At 45.3% G+C, this 17,090-nt stretch overlaps 1 protein-coding gene across 3 annotated transcripts in view; it reads left to right on the top strand.

Moving 5' to 3' along the window:
• LOC115081973 (lymphokine-activated killer T-cell-originated protein kinase-like) overlaps nucleotides 1–17,090 on the top strand; it is a 144,007-nt gene that overhangs the window by 20,543 nt on the left and 106,374 nt on the right. For all 3 annotated transcript variants that reach the window (XM_029586212.1, XM_029586210.1, XM_029586211.1), the window contains exon 3: nucleotides 7,339–7,441. In XM_029586212.1, the coding sequence (XP_029442072.1) occupies nucleotides 7,339–7,441 (103 nt within the window). The remainder of the gene's footprint in view (nucleotides 1–7,338; nucleotides 7,442–17,090) is intronic.

Below are 17,090 nucleotides of genomic sequence, written 5' to 3'. Positions count from 1 at the left end.
TGATCTGTCTTTTCAAGAGAGAGGAGCTTCGCCCGCTTATACCTGTGGGGTTAAAGAAATTGGGGATTAAGCTCACCCTGGAGGATTCAGATGCTGAAGGGCTTAATCCGGTTCTGGATGGCCTACTGAGACCCCCCAGCACGTTCCCTATTCCGAAGAAAATCCAGAAGTTGATCAACCAGGAGTGGGATTCCCCTGACTCGGGCTTGCGAGTGAGCAGGGCGATGTCCAAGCTTTTGCGCTTCTGCAGGACCATTTGGATGTTTTCGGCAGTGTCGGCAGTCACTAAGAAGACCCCTATCCTGGTTGCTGGAGTTTCTGCCCTGGATGTTCAGGATCGGAAGTTGGAAGAGCACCTCGAGCGTTTGAGGTCCTGGGGCTCGGCCTGCGAGCGGTGATCTGTGTAAGTCTGATGCAGCGGGCCTGTTTGTTTGGATCCAGAAGCCACTGGAGCAGGTGGCCTCCGGGATTCTTTCCCCAGTCCAGGCGGCCCGCCTGGAGGTGGGGGTTGCCTATGGTGCGGATGCTTTGTATGACCTAGTGAGAACCACGGCCCGCGTTATGGTGTCTGTGGCAGCCAGACAACACTTGTGGCTACGTAACTGGTCAGCGGACCTGTTGTCAAAATCACAGCTCTGTAATCTGCCTTTTCAGGGGAAACTACTGTTTGGTGAGGATCTCGATCGTCTGAAGTCGCTGGGAGAGATGAAGGGCAATAGGCTGCCAGAGGATCGAAAGTCTGGCCGGAAACCTTTCTCCTCTCTGCCTCGCTTTCGGGAGTCGAGGCATTTTCGTTAGCTGAGGTCCTCGGGGGTGGGGGTGTCCTCGGCCCCACGACAGTCCTCGTACAGGCAGCAGTCCTTTCCGGAGTCTGGAAGGTCATCTAGAGGTGGATCTACCCAGGGAGCGGGTGGCAATAAGTTCTCACAATGAGATCCGGCAGGTTCACTCCTCCTCTCTGGTAATTGGGGGCAGGCTGGCCCGGTTCTATGGGGAGTGGACCAAGATAACCTCCGACCGGTGGGTCTTGAGCATGGTGAGAGACAGCTACACCTTAGAATTTTCTCGCCCTCTGCGGTCAGTGTTTCTGGAGTCCCTATCTTTCCTTCAAGCAGGAGACTGGATATGTGACTTGGATCTGATAGATACATATGCCCACATTGGCAATATCTTCATTTTGTTGTGGATTCTTCTCACTCCTGGGACAAAGTACTCCTTTTCAGGCTATCAGTGGCCCTGAGGGTCTTACATCAAATGCCTAATGGTAGCAGCCGCATGCTTTCATCATCAGGGGATCTGTGTTTTCCCTGCCTGGATGACTGGCTAGTGACTGGTTCTTCCGAAGCAGGGGTACTGAGTTGTTTGCAGAGTACGATTCAGTTTCTTCAGTCACTAGGATTCATTGTGAACTTCGTAAAATTGAACCTTTTCCCATCCCAAAGAATCGGGTTCATTGGGGCATGGATAGACACTCTGGAGTAGAGAGCGTTTCTTTACAGCAGAGTGAATCTTGAACCAGAGCCTTCTACAGAAGGATCAAATCCCAGGAGGCAAATGTTGGCTGTCCTCCGTCAATCAATGGGATCAGTTATTTCAGCCCTTGTTAACCCCGGTGAAGGTCACTGTGGAAATGAAGGGGTCATTCCAGTGCTGGTTAGACTTTGATGTCCTGGAGATGTTGGGGGCGCCCCTTAGGCTTCTACACTATTAAGTAACACTGGCAACAGATGCATCCATCAGGAGATGGGGTACATACACAAGACTTTTCTGAATGTAGCGAACCTAGTTGTCAAAACAGCTGTTTCCCAAGCTTCGACTTTTGGGTAGATGGGTGAGTTCTGCAATCCCTGTTAGACATAGAACATTAGTTGGGCATGTGCTCTTGGCTGCTCATTTTACAATTGCTAAGTTTTTGAAAATTAATCCTTCCCTGGCTTATTGGTGTACCCAGGTGCACGAAATTGCCATTGTTGAATGATTTGCTTTTTGACTTAAAGAATAACGCTTCAGATTTGATTGGGTATGGGAACCCTTTAAGTATTGCACATCCTGAAGGTCTATGCTCCACACTTGTAAGGATGAAAATTTATATGTTGGCTATGTAATTATGTGAGCTGTTATGTTTGAACTGTCTTTTTTCATTATATGTATATTGTATGCCAAAAAGTTATCAAATAAAACGTATTTTTAAAAAACCCAGCTGTTTCAGATCAATCTTTTGGAGCTTCAAGCAATCAGACATGCATTAAGAGCTTTTCTCATCTCCTTCAGAGAATGAAAATTCTTCTTATCCAAACTGACAATCAAGTAGCAATTTTCTACATTACAAGCAAAGAGGTACAGGGTCATGGACCCTTTGCTAAGAATCCCTAAATTTGGCAGTGGGCTTGCGGCCACAAAGCCTTCTTACAAGCAACCTATTTTCTTGAGATCTCCAACACATCGGCAAATCACCTTAGAGTGTTTCGTTCTTACAAATGTACTCTAGATCAAACAGTGAGAGACAATTTGAAATTTGGGTTTCTTGTCAATCATTTGTTCACGTCTGAGAACAGGAAAGCAGAAAGATTCTGGTCTATTCTACATAGCATGTTCACGTCCGTTTCAGATGCTTTACTCCAGATGGGATACACATCTCTGTACACTTTTTCCATCACTTCCTCTGATGGCCAAAACAATGCAGAAAGTACTCAGGGATTGGGTGCGCTTGATCGTCATTGCTACAGCATGGCCCAAACAAATGTACTTCTTTTATCTCATCCAGTTGTCAGCCCTCTGATCTCCAACTTTAATTTAAGGGGAGATACATCTGTATCATCTGATTCTTTACTCTTTCAGTTTGATTGTGTGATGTTGAGCGCTTGCTAATCATTTTGCCAAGGAAGTTGAGGATATTGTTTTTTTTTCTCCAGGAAGCCTTCAACCTGAAGAGCTTACAAATTTAAATGGAAACTAATTTTTTCATGGTGTCAAGAAAACTCCCTGAACCTGTTCACTTGCGAGCCAAGAGAGTTGCTTCAGTACTTATTCTTTTCTCAGGTCTCAGTATGCCATCAGTCAAAGTGCATCTCAGTGCCATAATGGCTTACTATATCAAGTGGATGGCATACATCCTCTAGTATCCAAGTTCATGAAGGGCTTATGCTATATAAGACCTCTGGTAGCCAAACCACCAGTGCCATCGGACCTCAATGTGATGGTGCAACTCGTGAAGCCTCCTTATGAATAGTTATTAGACCTTGAATTTCCTTACATGGAAATTAATATTCCTAGTTGTGATTACGTCTGCTAGAAGAGTCAGTTAGCTTCAGGCATTAGTATGGTCATGATATATTAATTTTTTTTCAGACAGTGGTGCTCTGTACTCGCCCTAAGTTTCTTTCAAAACTAGTTTCATCTTTTTATCTAAATCAGACCATAGTGTTGCCTGTGTCTTTTTCTAAGGCTGCATGCACATGAGAAGGCCTGCCAAGAGGGTCTTGGCTTTCCTGAAGAGAACTCAGTCACATCAAGCTTCACAACTTTGTCTCTTATGATCCTAATAGACTGGACATAGCAGTCGCCAAGCACACTTTGTCCAACTTGCTAGCAGATTGTATTGCACATTACTATGATCTGGTTGGCCTTCAGATCATAAACTCTGTCAAGGCTCATCAAGTGAGAGCCATGGCTACTTCAAAGGCTCATGTGCGAGCTGTGCCTATCGAGACATTTGTAAAGCTGCAACTTGGTCATTCACACCTTCACATTCCATTACTGTCTGGACAAGCTATCAAGAAGTGACAGTAACTTTGGGCAAGCAGTTTTGTGCCGCCTGTTCACACAATAGCCCACTCTACATGGTGGGGTTCAGATTGCTTTTCAGTAATCATTCTGTTGCAGTCCTCAGCTCGGGACTCTTCACATGTCATGGCTAATTTAGCCCTGTTTGTCAACAGAGATAGCAAGTTTGCATACCATAGATAACAGAATGAATTAGCCATGCTTAATACCTGCTCGCCTCCCCAGAGTCAACTATTGTGCTAAAGCTAAGCTCTACAATCAACTGAGAGGCTCATGTGACAGCACCTGAGTGGGAACTCCTGTGTATGCTCAGTAGAGCAAAAGCTCTATGAACTAAGAAAGGTGTCCATGTGGATGCTGTCACCCTTATGTCAGGCTAATTCATAGAACCCTATTTACAGTAAACAAACTTGCTTTACCAAAAATATGTATAACTTCAAACACAATATTTTGTCTTGAAAATAATATCCAAAAAAGGAAGAATACTAAAAATGTAAAGACCTGCAGTTTATTGACAAAATATCTTTGGCTATTTTTTTGTTGTTTGTTAATAAACCAACTACCGATACACCTCTACGACTTCTTCTCATTACCAAGACTCAAAAAAAAAAGGAGGAGGGCTTCTTCTAGCCGCCAAGAAAGAATTCCATCTCACACGGCAACCAGTCAAGACCCCCTCAAAAAAACTGGAATTAGGTCTCTTCAAGTCAAAACATATCCAAATTCTTTTGGTTTACGCTCCACCAGGTATACTCGACACCGAAGCCTCCCTTCTCATAGAAACTATCGCCAAATACATCAACACAGACTCTCCAGCTATGATATTGGGGGATTTCAATCTTCATGTAGATGCCTCACCTCTCTCTACCAATGTTGAATCCTTACTCTCAACTCTCAGAGCCATGGGTTTTGAACAAATCATAAATAAACCAACCCACAAAGCAGGTCACACGCTTGATCTCATATTCATCAATTCTAACCTATCTTACTTTAATTCTCCAGACTGCACCCCTGTACCTTGGTCGGATCACTCCCTGATATCAACTACTCTCTCCACCAAAGTAAATCATATTGAATCTCAACCTCAATTTACCATCCACTTCCGGAAAACATGCCCCTCCGACACTCTTAGCGAACATCTAACTAAAGATCTACCTAATATGGATATCTCCAACCCCAACGCGGCCCTTCTCTCTTGGAGCAACATCACGGAATCAATAGCCAACAAACTCTGTCCTAAAATGTCGAAAACCATCAACTGGTCACAAAAAAAGAAACAACCTTGGTTCTCCCCAGAACTGAAACTGAAGAAGCTAGACCTCAGACACAAAGAAGGCTTATGGCGTAATAACCCCAACACCACAACTCTATCTGATTACAAACGTACCCTGCATTTCTACAAGATCTCTATTCTACAGACAAAGAAAAAATTCTATGCTAGCAGAATCCACGACATACAATACGATGCCAGGGCCCTGTTTTCCTTCGTATCCCAACTCACAAAACCTTCTGCCCCTACTATCCCAGACGAACAGGCTCAATCAAAAGCCAATGAACTAGCATGCTTCTTCCAAGATAAAATCACAAACACACTGGCACTCCTTCCTACCAACCCTATGAACCCAGCTCTAGACTCCAATCCCACCCATCATTCCAGAGCCATCTTCGACTCCTTCGAACCTACAACCACTTTGGAGATAGAATCAACCCTTAAAAAAATGAAACCATCCAGCCATCCGACGGATCACATCCCTACTAAACTTCTGCTTCTCATCCCCACCACCATCTCTAGAGCACTAACTAACTTCATAAACTGTTCCCTAACTCAAGGAAACTATCCAGATGAGCTAAAATCTGCATCTCTCAAACCCCTCTTGAAGAAACATAACTTGGATACAAAAGAACTCTCCAATTACAGACCTATATCCAACCTTCCGTTTCTAGCAAAGCTCACAGAGAAAATTGTGAACACACAACTCTCTGACTACCTCGAGGAACATAAAATACTATACCCCTCACAGTACGGTTTCCGGAAATCCTCCAGCACAGAAACCCTCCTCATCTCCCTATCAGACCACATCCTCCTGGGTCTCGACAAAGGGCTTTCATACCTACTGGTCCTCCTAGATATCTCAGCGGCTTTCGATACTGTAAACCATGCCATTCTTCTAAACCGCTTATCTGACATTGGAATCGCTGGACTCGCCCTCAGATGGTTCAACTCTTTCCTCAAAAACAGAAGCTACAAGGTTAGAGTCAACAACAGAGAATCACCAACTTATAAAGCAACACTAGGCGTCCCACAAGGCTCTTCTCTATCCCCTACCCTCTTCAATATCTACTTACTGCCCCTATGCCATCTACTCACAAACCTAAAACTAACACATTACCTCTATGCAGATGATGTGCAGATATTGATCCCCATAAAAGAGTCTCTGCCAAAAACGCTCGACTACTGGGAAAATTGCCTGAAGTCCATAAAAAGCCTCCTCTCTAGCCTGAACCTGGTTCTAAACGCATCCAAGACGGAAATCCTTCTTATCACCCCTGAACACTCGACCAACACCGACATTACAGCTCTGGACTCTCAGAACCCTCAGATCTCTCAAACCAGAGATTTAGGAATTATACTAGACAATCATCTAAACCTAAAGAAATCAATTAATAATATCACCAAGGACTGCTTCTATAAGCTTCAAGTTTTAAAAAGAATCAAACCCCTTTTCCACTTTCAGGACTTCAGAACCATCCTTCAATCCACGTTATTTTCAAAAACAGACTACTGCAACGCCTTACTCCTGGGGCTCCCCATTTCAGCCACAAAACCTATACAAATGCTCCAGAATGCAGCAGCAAGAATCCTAACCAACACCAACCGCCGTGCTCACATTACCCCCATCCTCCGAAACCTGCATTGGCTGCCAATAAAATATAGAATTCTATATAAAGCTCTCACGATAATCCACAAATCTATTCACCAACAGCTCACACTAGACCTTCAGAACCCTCTCAAACACCACTCGTCCGAAAGACCCATCAGAGAAGCTTATAAAGGGACCCTTCAAGTCCCACCTTCAAAATACACCCGTCTAAAAACCACCAAAGAACGTTCCTTCACCACAGCAGGCCCGGTCCTCTGGAACAGACTTCCGACCGACCTAAGACTGGAACCTTGCCTTCATACCTTTCGAAGACAACTGAAGATGTGGCTTTTCCTCCAAGCCTTCCCCTAGTCAAAATGACACCTCGAACTCAGCCTAAGGAATGAGATAATTACCTATCTCATAACCAGTTATTTATTATTTATTTGTTGCTTATTTCCGCCTTACCTTTCTTCCTGGCTACTCTAGCCCCCAAGTTCAATGCACCTGTTTTATGTAACTTTGCTTGTTTCAGCCTTCTTGTTCTTGGTTATACTTGTTTATCCCCCATGTTCCATGTAAACCGGCCTGATGCGAATTCTATTCGTGAAGTCCGGTATAGAAATATATATTAAATAAATAAATAAATAAATAAAATAATATGTTTAAGATTCCCATATCCCTTTTTTTCCAGTAAAGACAGTATTGGGAACGCCAACATCTGTAGTTATTCCTGCTTCGCCCTTCATGAAGAAGTTAGGTTATGGAACTGGGGTCAGTGTTTACCTCATGAAAAGGTAAGTGGTTAAAATCTTAAACTTGCAAATGTGGGCTATTTCTTATAATAACTGTCTGCCTTGTTGAGATCAGAGTATTCTTTTTTTTTTTTTTTTTAAATTTGTATTTTATTAGTATTTTAACAAAATTCCAACAAGTAATCATATTGGAATACAGGCAAACATTATACAAATGGCATTACAAACCAAAAGAAAAAATGTTAAATATTCCAACAGAATAGTCCCCATAATTCTGGGAGGATAATATAGAAAAAAACCTACTTGGGTAATAAGAAAAAACTGTAATAATTACAGAAATGAGAGATTATAATTTTAAATGCCGAATAAACACTTCATCACTACTCCTTATCCACTAAGAAGGTCTCAAGATGGGAAGGGTCTTGAAAGATAAACTTATTTTTTTGATATATAACTAGACATTTGCAAGGGAATTTTAGGAAAAAAACAGCTCCCAAGGATAAAACTCTTGGTTTTAATAACAAAAATTGTTTCCTCTTCAGTTGACTGCTTTTAGCAATATCTGGGAATATTTGAATTTTTTGACCACAAAAAAGGAAATCTTTATTTTTAAAATATTTCTGAAGAACCAGGTTTTTATCCTGTTCACTACAAAACGATACCAAAAGAGTAGCTCTAGTAGGTATATCATCTATAGACGCCTCTAAGAAAGAGGTCAAATTAGGGGAATCCCCCTGCAAAATGTCCAGTTCTTCTTCCTCCCTTTGAGGCCTAATCTTAGTCCTAAGTATATAATACATCTTAGAAATAATCATTTCTTTTATAATAGGAATAGACAAAATTTCAACAAAATATTTTTTAAGCAGCTCAGTTGCTGATAATAACCTTGATACAGGAAAATTTAGAAAATGAAGATTCCTTATACGAATCTCGTTTTCCAAATTTTCTGTTTTTGCACTAATAAACTATCCTTTACAAAGGGGTTATTAGATAATTGTAAAGATATTTGAGCTGTTATAGACATTGAAGTAGCTTCTAGATGTGTTAAACGGGTACCATGACCCTCTAAAGTATTTTTGGTTTCAACTGAAAATTTACCAAAATGAGAAATAGAATATGACAATGACTCTTCCATATTTGAGTGCCTTCCACACATCACCCAACGTTATATTCTGGGGATCTATAGATTTTGAACCAAAATTTCCAAGTTTGGGAAGATTCCCCTGTTAACTGAAATGTAGAGCCCACTTGAGTCCCCAGTTCCTCAGTGATTTCTGTGGTACCAGGCTGTAAAGAAACAGCTGCTGGAGCAAAATCTTGTTGCAACGTTTGAGGAGTAGTTTCAGGAGAATCCAATAAAGTGTGAGGTAATGGCTGTTGGGTAGGACTCTCTAGGGACCCTGATGAAAAGGAAATCTCTGGAATAGAGCTTCTCATAAATTGACTCACCCTTCTGGCCACATGTGAGTCCATGGGTCCTCTCACAACCGGCAAACCAGGTGAAGAAGTCAAAATGTTAGTTTTCCTTTTTCTTCCCATATATAAATAGAAAGCAAAAACGCTAGAAGGGGCACTGTCAAAGCTGTTGGCACTGTGGAGTGCCAGGGCCCCATTGATGTTGTGGTGAGTACCAGGAGCACCCTTCCCACCATCTAACATGGTAGGTGCCATATGGGGTGTTGACAGTCAAGCTTAGTCAGCAGGCAAGCCAGGGTGTACCTTGAAATTGGGCTGCCTGAGCCACGTACATCAGGGCAGGGGCTATTGATTGCAATCAATAGCCATCAATAGGTGATGCCATCTAGTGCCCTCATATGTCTGGCACTATGGGGTGCTGTGCTGAACTGATGGGATTGGCATTGCTGCACATTTCACGACAGCTCCATCGGAGCACACTGCTACAGGTACTGGCAGTTTTGTTTGGCCATGCCATGGCATGGAGCAATCCGCAGCATGGGCATGGACTGCTATGCCAACATAGAACCAGACTTTGAGCACAGACGTGTCACTAATGACATGGCAGCCGCTGCACACTCTGTATCCCACTGTATTTGGGAGCCTTTCGAGGAGGATTATTCACTCCATTGCTTTACACTGCTGCATAGCAGAGAAAACTCATGGCATGTGAGGAGCTGTTCTGGATTCTGGTTCCCTACAGTTTTGGCATTGGATTCCGCTTTCAAGCAGGAGATAAGGATTTCCTCTACATGGGGAGAGTGTCTCTTCTGATACCTGCTGGGCAAAACACGAATGTTTTCATTTTGTGACTGCTCCTGCCAGTCATTATCACGTTGGGGTGGTACTCTGTCCTCTGAGGGGATGGTTCCATTTTCTCTACCTTCAGACAACTTATCCTATCCATGGCTTGAATGCATCAGGGGATGGGGGGAGCTCGTGAAAGAGGCACCACACTCATAGTGCAGTCACTTAGAAATTGTTCTCTTCTTTCAGGTGTATCCCTGTCAGTGGGGAGCATTCGTTTGCTGAAAAGGCAGTCCTTATCCATGTAGCTATTTCCATCTTGTATGCCTATGAGGTTATTCAGTTGAACGCATTATCTTTGGCAATAGGTTTTAAAGCTAATGCCAGGTAGGTGAACAGTCTTTTACACTGGTCAGACTAAACCTGATCTGGGACCCTTGGGGTTCCCAGGTTGGTGAATAAGTACTGTTTTTTTTTTTCCACAGGGGCAGGCTCTTGCAGTATTCCTGTTTTTGCTGAGATGAAGAGGCTTCTGGACTTCTTCCTCGAGATATTCTCACCCATTACTGGAATCTAGGCTTAGTACAGAGTGTTATTTGAATACTGAGAGGAGGCTGGACCCCTGGGCTGAGCTAGCCTCTGTTGCAACTCCTTGACTGGATCAGCAGGAGGTTAATATAGTTAGGGTGTTGTCCAACATTGATTTCTACAGCTTAGAGGCTGTTTCTTTGCCCCTGCAGCCCCAGGTCTGCCTCCTTTGTATTTTTTTTTATTCTTCTGACTTCGTCAGAATGTCAAGGGGAAAGCCATGGTGTGAAAGGGAGTGGTCTTAATGTATGGCTTAAAGGAAAGCTTTTGGCCAGATTCCTGTTGGTAATGTCTTTTGGCTTTTCGTGCATCAATCGGTTGGCCAGCGTGCTTTCCTTTTGCCTGGTCTTGTCCTGATGGGTGGGAGGATATGCCTGTCATAAAGGTACTGTGATTAGGTGAGTTTCAGCTGAAGCTTACTGCCATACTTGGAGTCTTGGCATGGTGCTGCTATTGGGTGGGTAGCTCTTTCATCCCTTGGCATCTTGTTTCCATTCCATCCGACCTGGGAGGTCAGGTCTTGTAGTCATTCAGCAGGTGAGGTCTGCCTTAGACTCTGATACCTTTTTCCACTTCTTTGAAGCAAATACTTGGATTCTACACACATTGTTACTATCGGCCAATCTCTGGCATAGCTATGCATAAGTGATTCATTTTTGTTTAGCAGCCTGTAACTTGAGATTCACCCATATGTGAGGACTGCCATCCTGCTTGTCCTCTGAGAAAGAAGTTACTTACCTGTAACAGGTGTTCTCTGATGAACAGCTGGATGTCAGTTCTCAAGATTCCCTCCTGCCTCCCCTGGGAGTTAGTTTCTCCATGTATTATATATATCACAAGCCGTTAAGCCCGTTAAAACGGGCTACATCCCTCTGTCTCTCACCTCCCCCCTCATTCTCTCTCCCCTCACTCTTCACCACCCCCTACCTCCCTCCCTCCCTCCCTCACCCACTCCTCCCCACCCTCCCTCTCCTCTCACTCAGTCCCTCCCTCCCACTCAGTCTCACTCACTCCCTCCCCCCTCTCTCCCACCCTCTCACTCACTCAGTCCCACTCACTCTCACTCAGTCCCACTCCCTCCGTCCTCTCCCTCAATCCCACTCCCTCCCTCAGTCCCACTCACTCCCTCCTCCCTCTCACTCAATCCCTCCCTCCCACTCAGTCCCTCCCTCTCACTCAGTCACTCCCTCCCCCCTCTCTCCCTCCCACTCACTCTCCCTCAGTCCCCACTCCCTCCCTCTCTCTCCCAGTCCCACTCCCTCAGTCCCACTCCCTCTCACTCAGTCCCCCCCTCTCCCTCCCCCTCAGTCCCTCCCTCCCACTCAGTCACTCCCTCCCACTCTCTCTCTCCGTCCCTCCCACTCAGTCCGTCCCTCCCTCCCTCGCTACTGGCCGCTACCGCCGTCGCTCGCTACCGCCGCCGCCGCCCGCTACCACCGTCGCTGCCGCCGCCCGCTACCGCCGTCACCGCCGCCCGCTACCGCCGTCGCCGCCCGCTGCCGGTACCGCCGCCGCTCGCTACTGCCACTGGACGCCGCCATTTCTTTTCTTTCTGACGCTGGCTCAGACCGACGTGCTCGCCCGCACATGCGCAGTAGAGCTGGTCTCTACTGCGCATTTGCGGCACGTCTGTCAAGCTTCGTTTATCTAGTAAGATGGACTGAGGGGCTCTGCCTGGAAGGCAGTGAGGTGATTACAGCTGCATATACTCAGTAGAGCATGCTGAAAGCTCTAGAATCTTTGAAATCAAAGTTCCATGCCGGGCTTCATCAGATGATGCCACCCATATGTGCTTTTTTTTTCTTGTCAGAACACTTTTTTGCTCTAGCTGAGTTGCAAGACCTATAAGAAGACTACTGGTGAGCCTGTGCACGTCAACTGCTCTGTTTGTCTAATATAGATTGTAATTAGACAGAATCAATTCTTTTTAAATATACATGCATCAATACATTTTCCCTGTACGTACCTGGATCAGTCCAGACCCTGGGTTATGTCACCAATCCAGCAGAGGGAGGCAGAGAAAACATTCTAATGACTCTGACGTATACCCTGGAGCTCCACCTGCAGCCAATCAGTATTTCTCTGTCTCCCAGCAGAGGTGGACGTTCCTAACCCCTGCAGTCTGTGGTAGTTTATTTTTTAGTCAGGTAGTTTAGGAGTTAATTTTTTGCAGACTTTCTTTTTCTTTTGAAGAGAGCCTGTTCTTTTCATTTAAGTTATTATAAAAAAAAAAAAAAAAAAAAAAGGTTTTATTTTTCTTCACAGCCATTTCACTGCCTCCTGGGAGGTTGCCAAGTCCTGGGAGGACTATCCCTCCTGGTTTTTGAGGCTGCCGGAGTTGGGGAGGTTTTTGAACTCAGCAACCACTCCTGGCAGGGGTGATACCGGGGGGCCCGGCTCACTCACCCTACTTGGAGCAGCTCCTGGAGGCCGTGGCGTTTCGGTCAGGTAAAAATGAAAAATAATTCTTCACAGCTGAATCGTTGTTTACTTACCTTTTGGTGTTCGGTGGGCCCGTGCCTTTGTTTTTCGCCGCGGTTTCTTTTAGTTTTTTAGTTTATTTCATACTTTTTATTTCGCGCCGTTTTTTCTTTATAATGTCGCGAGACGCAGCCTGCCGCGCTTATGGAGATGCGCGTGGGCGTCTCTCCAGGGAGAGTCTCTGTTCATCGTGTCTCCCCGGGGGGGAAGGCTCATCAAGTTTGCTGATAACAAAAGGGACTCGGCCACTTTGTGCGGCCCCCAAAACCTCGGCCCAGCTGCTCTCCTGCCCCGGACTCATTTCACTGCAGTGCTGGAACTGAGGCACTCCTGTCTACTCTGAGAGTGGTGACCCAATAAGCTATTCAGGGTGCTTCTGACCCGCCTCCGCTGTCGCCGCAGCCGGCGGTCCCTGGGGGGGGGGGGGGGGGGGGACAAGCCGCGCGAAACAGGGCCATATTTATCGGCTGAATGCCTGGAGGAAATTTCAGATTCTTCTTCCTTTTCTCCTGCCTTTTCAGGGGATTTTCTTCGTTTTCTTCGCAAAGCTTACAAATCTAAGAAATTTTATAAGAGACATAAGAGTGTCTCATCTGAACAGAGGTTAAAGCCACGTTCCTCTAAAAGGGCTAGTTCCACGGATTTGGGAGTAGGGTCAGCTCCAAAGCGTCCCCTTCGTCCAGGTCCGGATTAGACAATTTTTTCTTCTTCAGATGATTCTGAGCATGGCTCTTTACCTATCCCGGACAAGTCCTTGCTGGAGGGGGATTTAAATGAAGACCCTGCTTTGAGTATTAGTTCAGACCCTCATGTTGCGGATGGGAATGACCCCAAAGTAGTCCGCCTGTTTAGAAGAGAGGAACTTAATCCCTTAATTCCAGCAATTTTACTGGAATTGGGTCTCGAGGCTCCAGTGAAGGATTCTCGAATGGGTGGCGTTGACCCAGTGTTGCTTGGCCTTAAATGTCCCATGACATCATTTCCTTTTCATCTTTCTCTCACTGACTTTATATACCGGGAGTGGGATACTCCTGAGTTGGGGCTTAAGGTAGCACGAGCCATGGAAAAATTGTATCCATTACCTGAGGAAGCTTTGGAAATTTGAAAATTTCCTAAGGTGGATGCCACTGTTTCAGCCGTCACTAAGAAAACAACTATTCCCAGTAACTGGGGCTACGGCTCTTAAAGATCTCCAAGATTGTAAGCTGGAGGTTCAGCTGAAGCGAATTTTTGAGGTTTCTGCTCTTGGTGTGCGGGTGGCCATGTGTAGTAGCTTGGCTTTGCGAGCTGGACTAAGATGGGTCCAGGCTTTACAAAACAATTCTTCCCTCTCTGAAGAGGAAGTTGCTCAGGCTGGTAGACTGGAAGCTACAGTTGCTTATAGTGCAGATGCTTTATATGATCTCATTAGGATCTCGGCTCGCTCTATCGTTGCTTCTGTATCGGCTCGCAGACTTCTCTGGTTGAGGAATTGGTCCGCAGACGCATCCTCCAAAGCTCAATTAGGGGCGTTACCATTTAAGGGAAAATTATTATTTGGTAAGGAATTGGAAGATTTAATTTTGTCCCTAGGGGAAAATAAGATTCACAAATTGCCAGAGGACCGTCCTAGACCTAGAAGCTCTTTTTCATCTCGCTCTTGTTTTCGGTCTAACAGAAGATTTCGTTCTTCTCATCCGTTGGCTCCTCCAGCTAAACAGTCTTCAGGTAGACAACAGAATTGGTCTCAGTCCTTTCGTGGCCGCCAAGTCTCAGGAGGCACAAAGTCTGTCCAATGAGATAAGGCCGGTCTTTTCTCCGGTTCCCATCATAGGGGGCAGGCTGTCTCTGTTTTACGGAGAATGGGCCAGATGTACGTCTGATCAATGGGTTCTATCCAAGACTCGCTACAGCGTTTAAGCGACCTAGGAGCTATAGTTCCAGTTCCAACATCGGAAAGGTCGTTATTCAATTTTCTTCGTCGTTCCCAAAAAGGAAGGAACCTTTCGTCCCATTCTCGATCTCAAAAGGGTCAACCATTGTCTAAGGATTCCATAGTTCCGGATGGAGACTCTTCAGTCTGTCATAGCTTCGGGTCACAGAGGAGAATTTCTAGCATCTCTCGACCTCACCGAAGCTTATCTTCATATCGGCATTTGATCCGATCATCAGAAGTTTCTCAGGTTTTGCATTCTAGGGCAACATTATCAATTCAGGGCTCTCCCATTCGGATTAGCCACAGCTCCCAGAACATTTACCAAGATAATGGTTGTGGTGGCCGCTCAACTCAGGAAGGAGGGCCTGTTGGTACATCCGTACCTGGACGACTGGTTGATTCGAGCAAAGTCGGAATCTCTTTGTTATTATACAATCAACAGTGTAATCAGCTTTTTGCAGTCTCTAGGCTGGGTGATCAACGAAGACAAGAGTCACCTATTACCTTCCCAATCTCTGGAGTTTTTGGGTGCACGGTTCGACACTCTCTTCAAGGGATAGTGTTCCTTCCGGAGCATCGCCTTCTCAAGTTCAATCACAAATTTGAGACTTAGTCTATTCCTATTCCTTGTGTGCGGGATTACTTGATAGTTTTAGGTTCAATGACCTCTACTCTGGAGTTGGTTCCCTGGGCCTTTGCGCACATGAGACCACTTCAGTCTGCATTGCTTTCACACTGGAATCCGGTTTCGGAACTATACCACCTTCCCCTTCCTCTTACAGAGATGGCTCGTTCCAGCCTAGATTGGTGGTTACAGACAGCGAATCTGCAACAACGTGTACCGCTAGAGATTCCAGAATGGACTGTGGTCACTACCGATGCCAGTCTTTCAGGCTGGGGAGCAGTATGTCCGAATACATCTGTTCAGGGTCAGTGGTCCGAAGAGGAAGTGCAGTAGTCTATCAATCTTTTAGAGACCAGAACGGTTCGTTTAGTCTTAATCGCTCTTCAACCTCTCCTTTGCGGGAAGTCGGTACGGGTTCTTTCCGGCAATGTGACCACGGTAGCGTACATCAACCGTCAGTGAGGAACCCGAAGCTTCCTGGTAGCTCAGGAAGCACAACAGCTGCTCAGCATCTGCAACAGCTGCTCAGCATCGCAGCCTCACACATTGCCGGTGTGGACAACATTCAAGCCGACAACATTCAAGCCGACTATCTCGACCCAGGCGAGTGAGAACTGTGCGAGGAAGCCTATTAAATGATATGCAACAGATGGTCCACTCCGGCAATGGATCTCATGGCCACATTTCAGAATGCCAAAGTCCCTCGGTTCTTCAGCCGCAGGAGGGAAAGAGGAGCGGAAGGAGTAGATGCTCTGGTACTTCCTTGGCCAAGGGATGTTCTTCTCTACGTGTTCCCTCCCTGGCCACTGATCGGCAAGGTTCTGCGTCGGATAGAAGTTCAACAAGTTGACGTTGTCTTAGTGGCTCCGGAGTGGCCACGCCGTCCGTGGTTCGGGAACCTGGTCAGACTAGCACTGGACGGTCCCCTTCGATTTAGAGATCTTCCGTGCCTTCTGTCTCAGGGTCCGGTTTGTTTGGAAGAGGTCGAATGCTTCTCTCTAGCGGCATGGCTTTTGAGAAGCGTCGGTTAAAGAATAAAGGTTATTCAGATGCTGTAGTGACTACTTTATTGCGTCCTAGAAAAACTTCTACATCTTTGGCTTATGCAAGGGTGTGGAAGGTTTTTGAATCTTGGTGTAATGAGCATCAAGTAGATCCAGTTTACTCTTCTGTATCCAATATTTTATCTTTTTTACAAGATGGATTAGCCAAGGGTTTGTCCTGTAGTTCCTTACGGGTACAAGTGGCAGCGCTTGGATGTTTTTGTGGTAAGGTTCAGGGATTATCCTTGGCTGTGCATCCGGATGTAGTGCGTTTTCTCAAAGGTGCGCAACATCTACGTCCTCCATTTCGGAATCCTTGTCTTGCTTGGAGTTTGAATTTGGTTCTTAGGGCTCTGTGTTTGGCTCCCTTTGAACCCTTTAATCATGCGACTTTGAAGGATCTCACATTGAAGGTGGTGTTTCTTGTGGCCATTTCTTCAGCTCGTAGAATTTCAGAGTTGCAGGCCTGGTCTTGCAGAGAGCCTTTTCTTAGAATTTCTGATACAGGAATTTCATTACGGACTGTACCATCTTTTTTACCTAAGGTAGTATCTTCTTTCCATTTAAATCAGTCCATAGAGCTTCCGGCTTTTCCGTGTTTAGATCGTTTGGATCCTTCCTCTAGGGATCTTAAAAAAAATTGGATGTACGATGAGCTCTGTTGCGTTATCTTGAAGTTACAATTTTTGATTGTCTGATCATTTGTTTGTTTTGTGGAGTGGCCCTCGCAAAGGTCATAAGGTTTCGAAGACTACGATTGCTCGTTGGTTAAAAGAGACAATTCGTTCAGCTTATCTTCTAGCTCGTCGTGACTTTCCTGAAGGATTGAGAGCTCAT

This window comes from Rhinatrema bivittatum, unplaced genomic scaffold, assembly GCF_901001135.1.
Source record: "Rhinatrema bivittatum unplaced genomic scaffold, aRhiBiv1.1, whole genome shotgun sequence".
Classification (NCBI taxonomy): domain Eukaryota; kingdom Metazoa; phylum Chordata; class Amphibia; order Gymnophiona; family Rhinatrematidae; genus Rhinatrema; species Rhinatrema bivittatum.
This window is presented reverse-complemented; position numbering and strand designations above follow the sequence as displayed.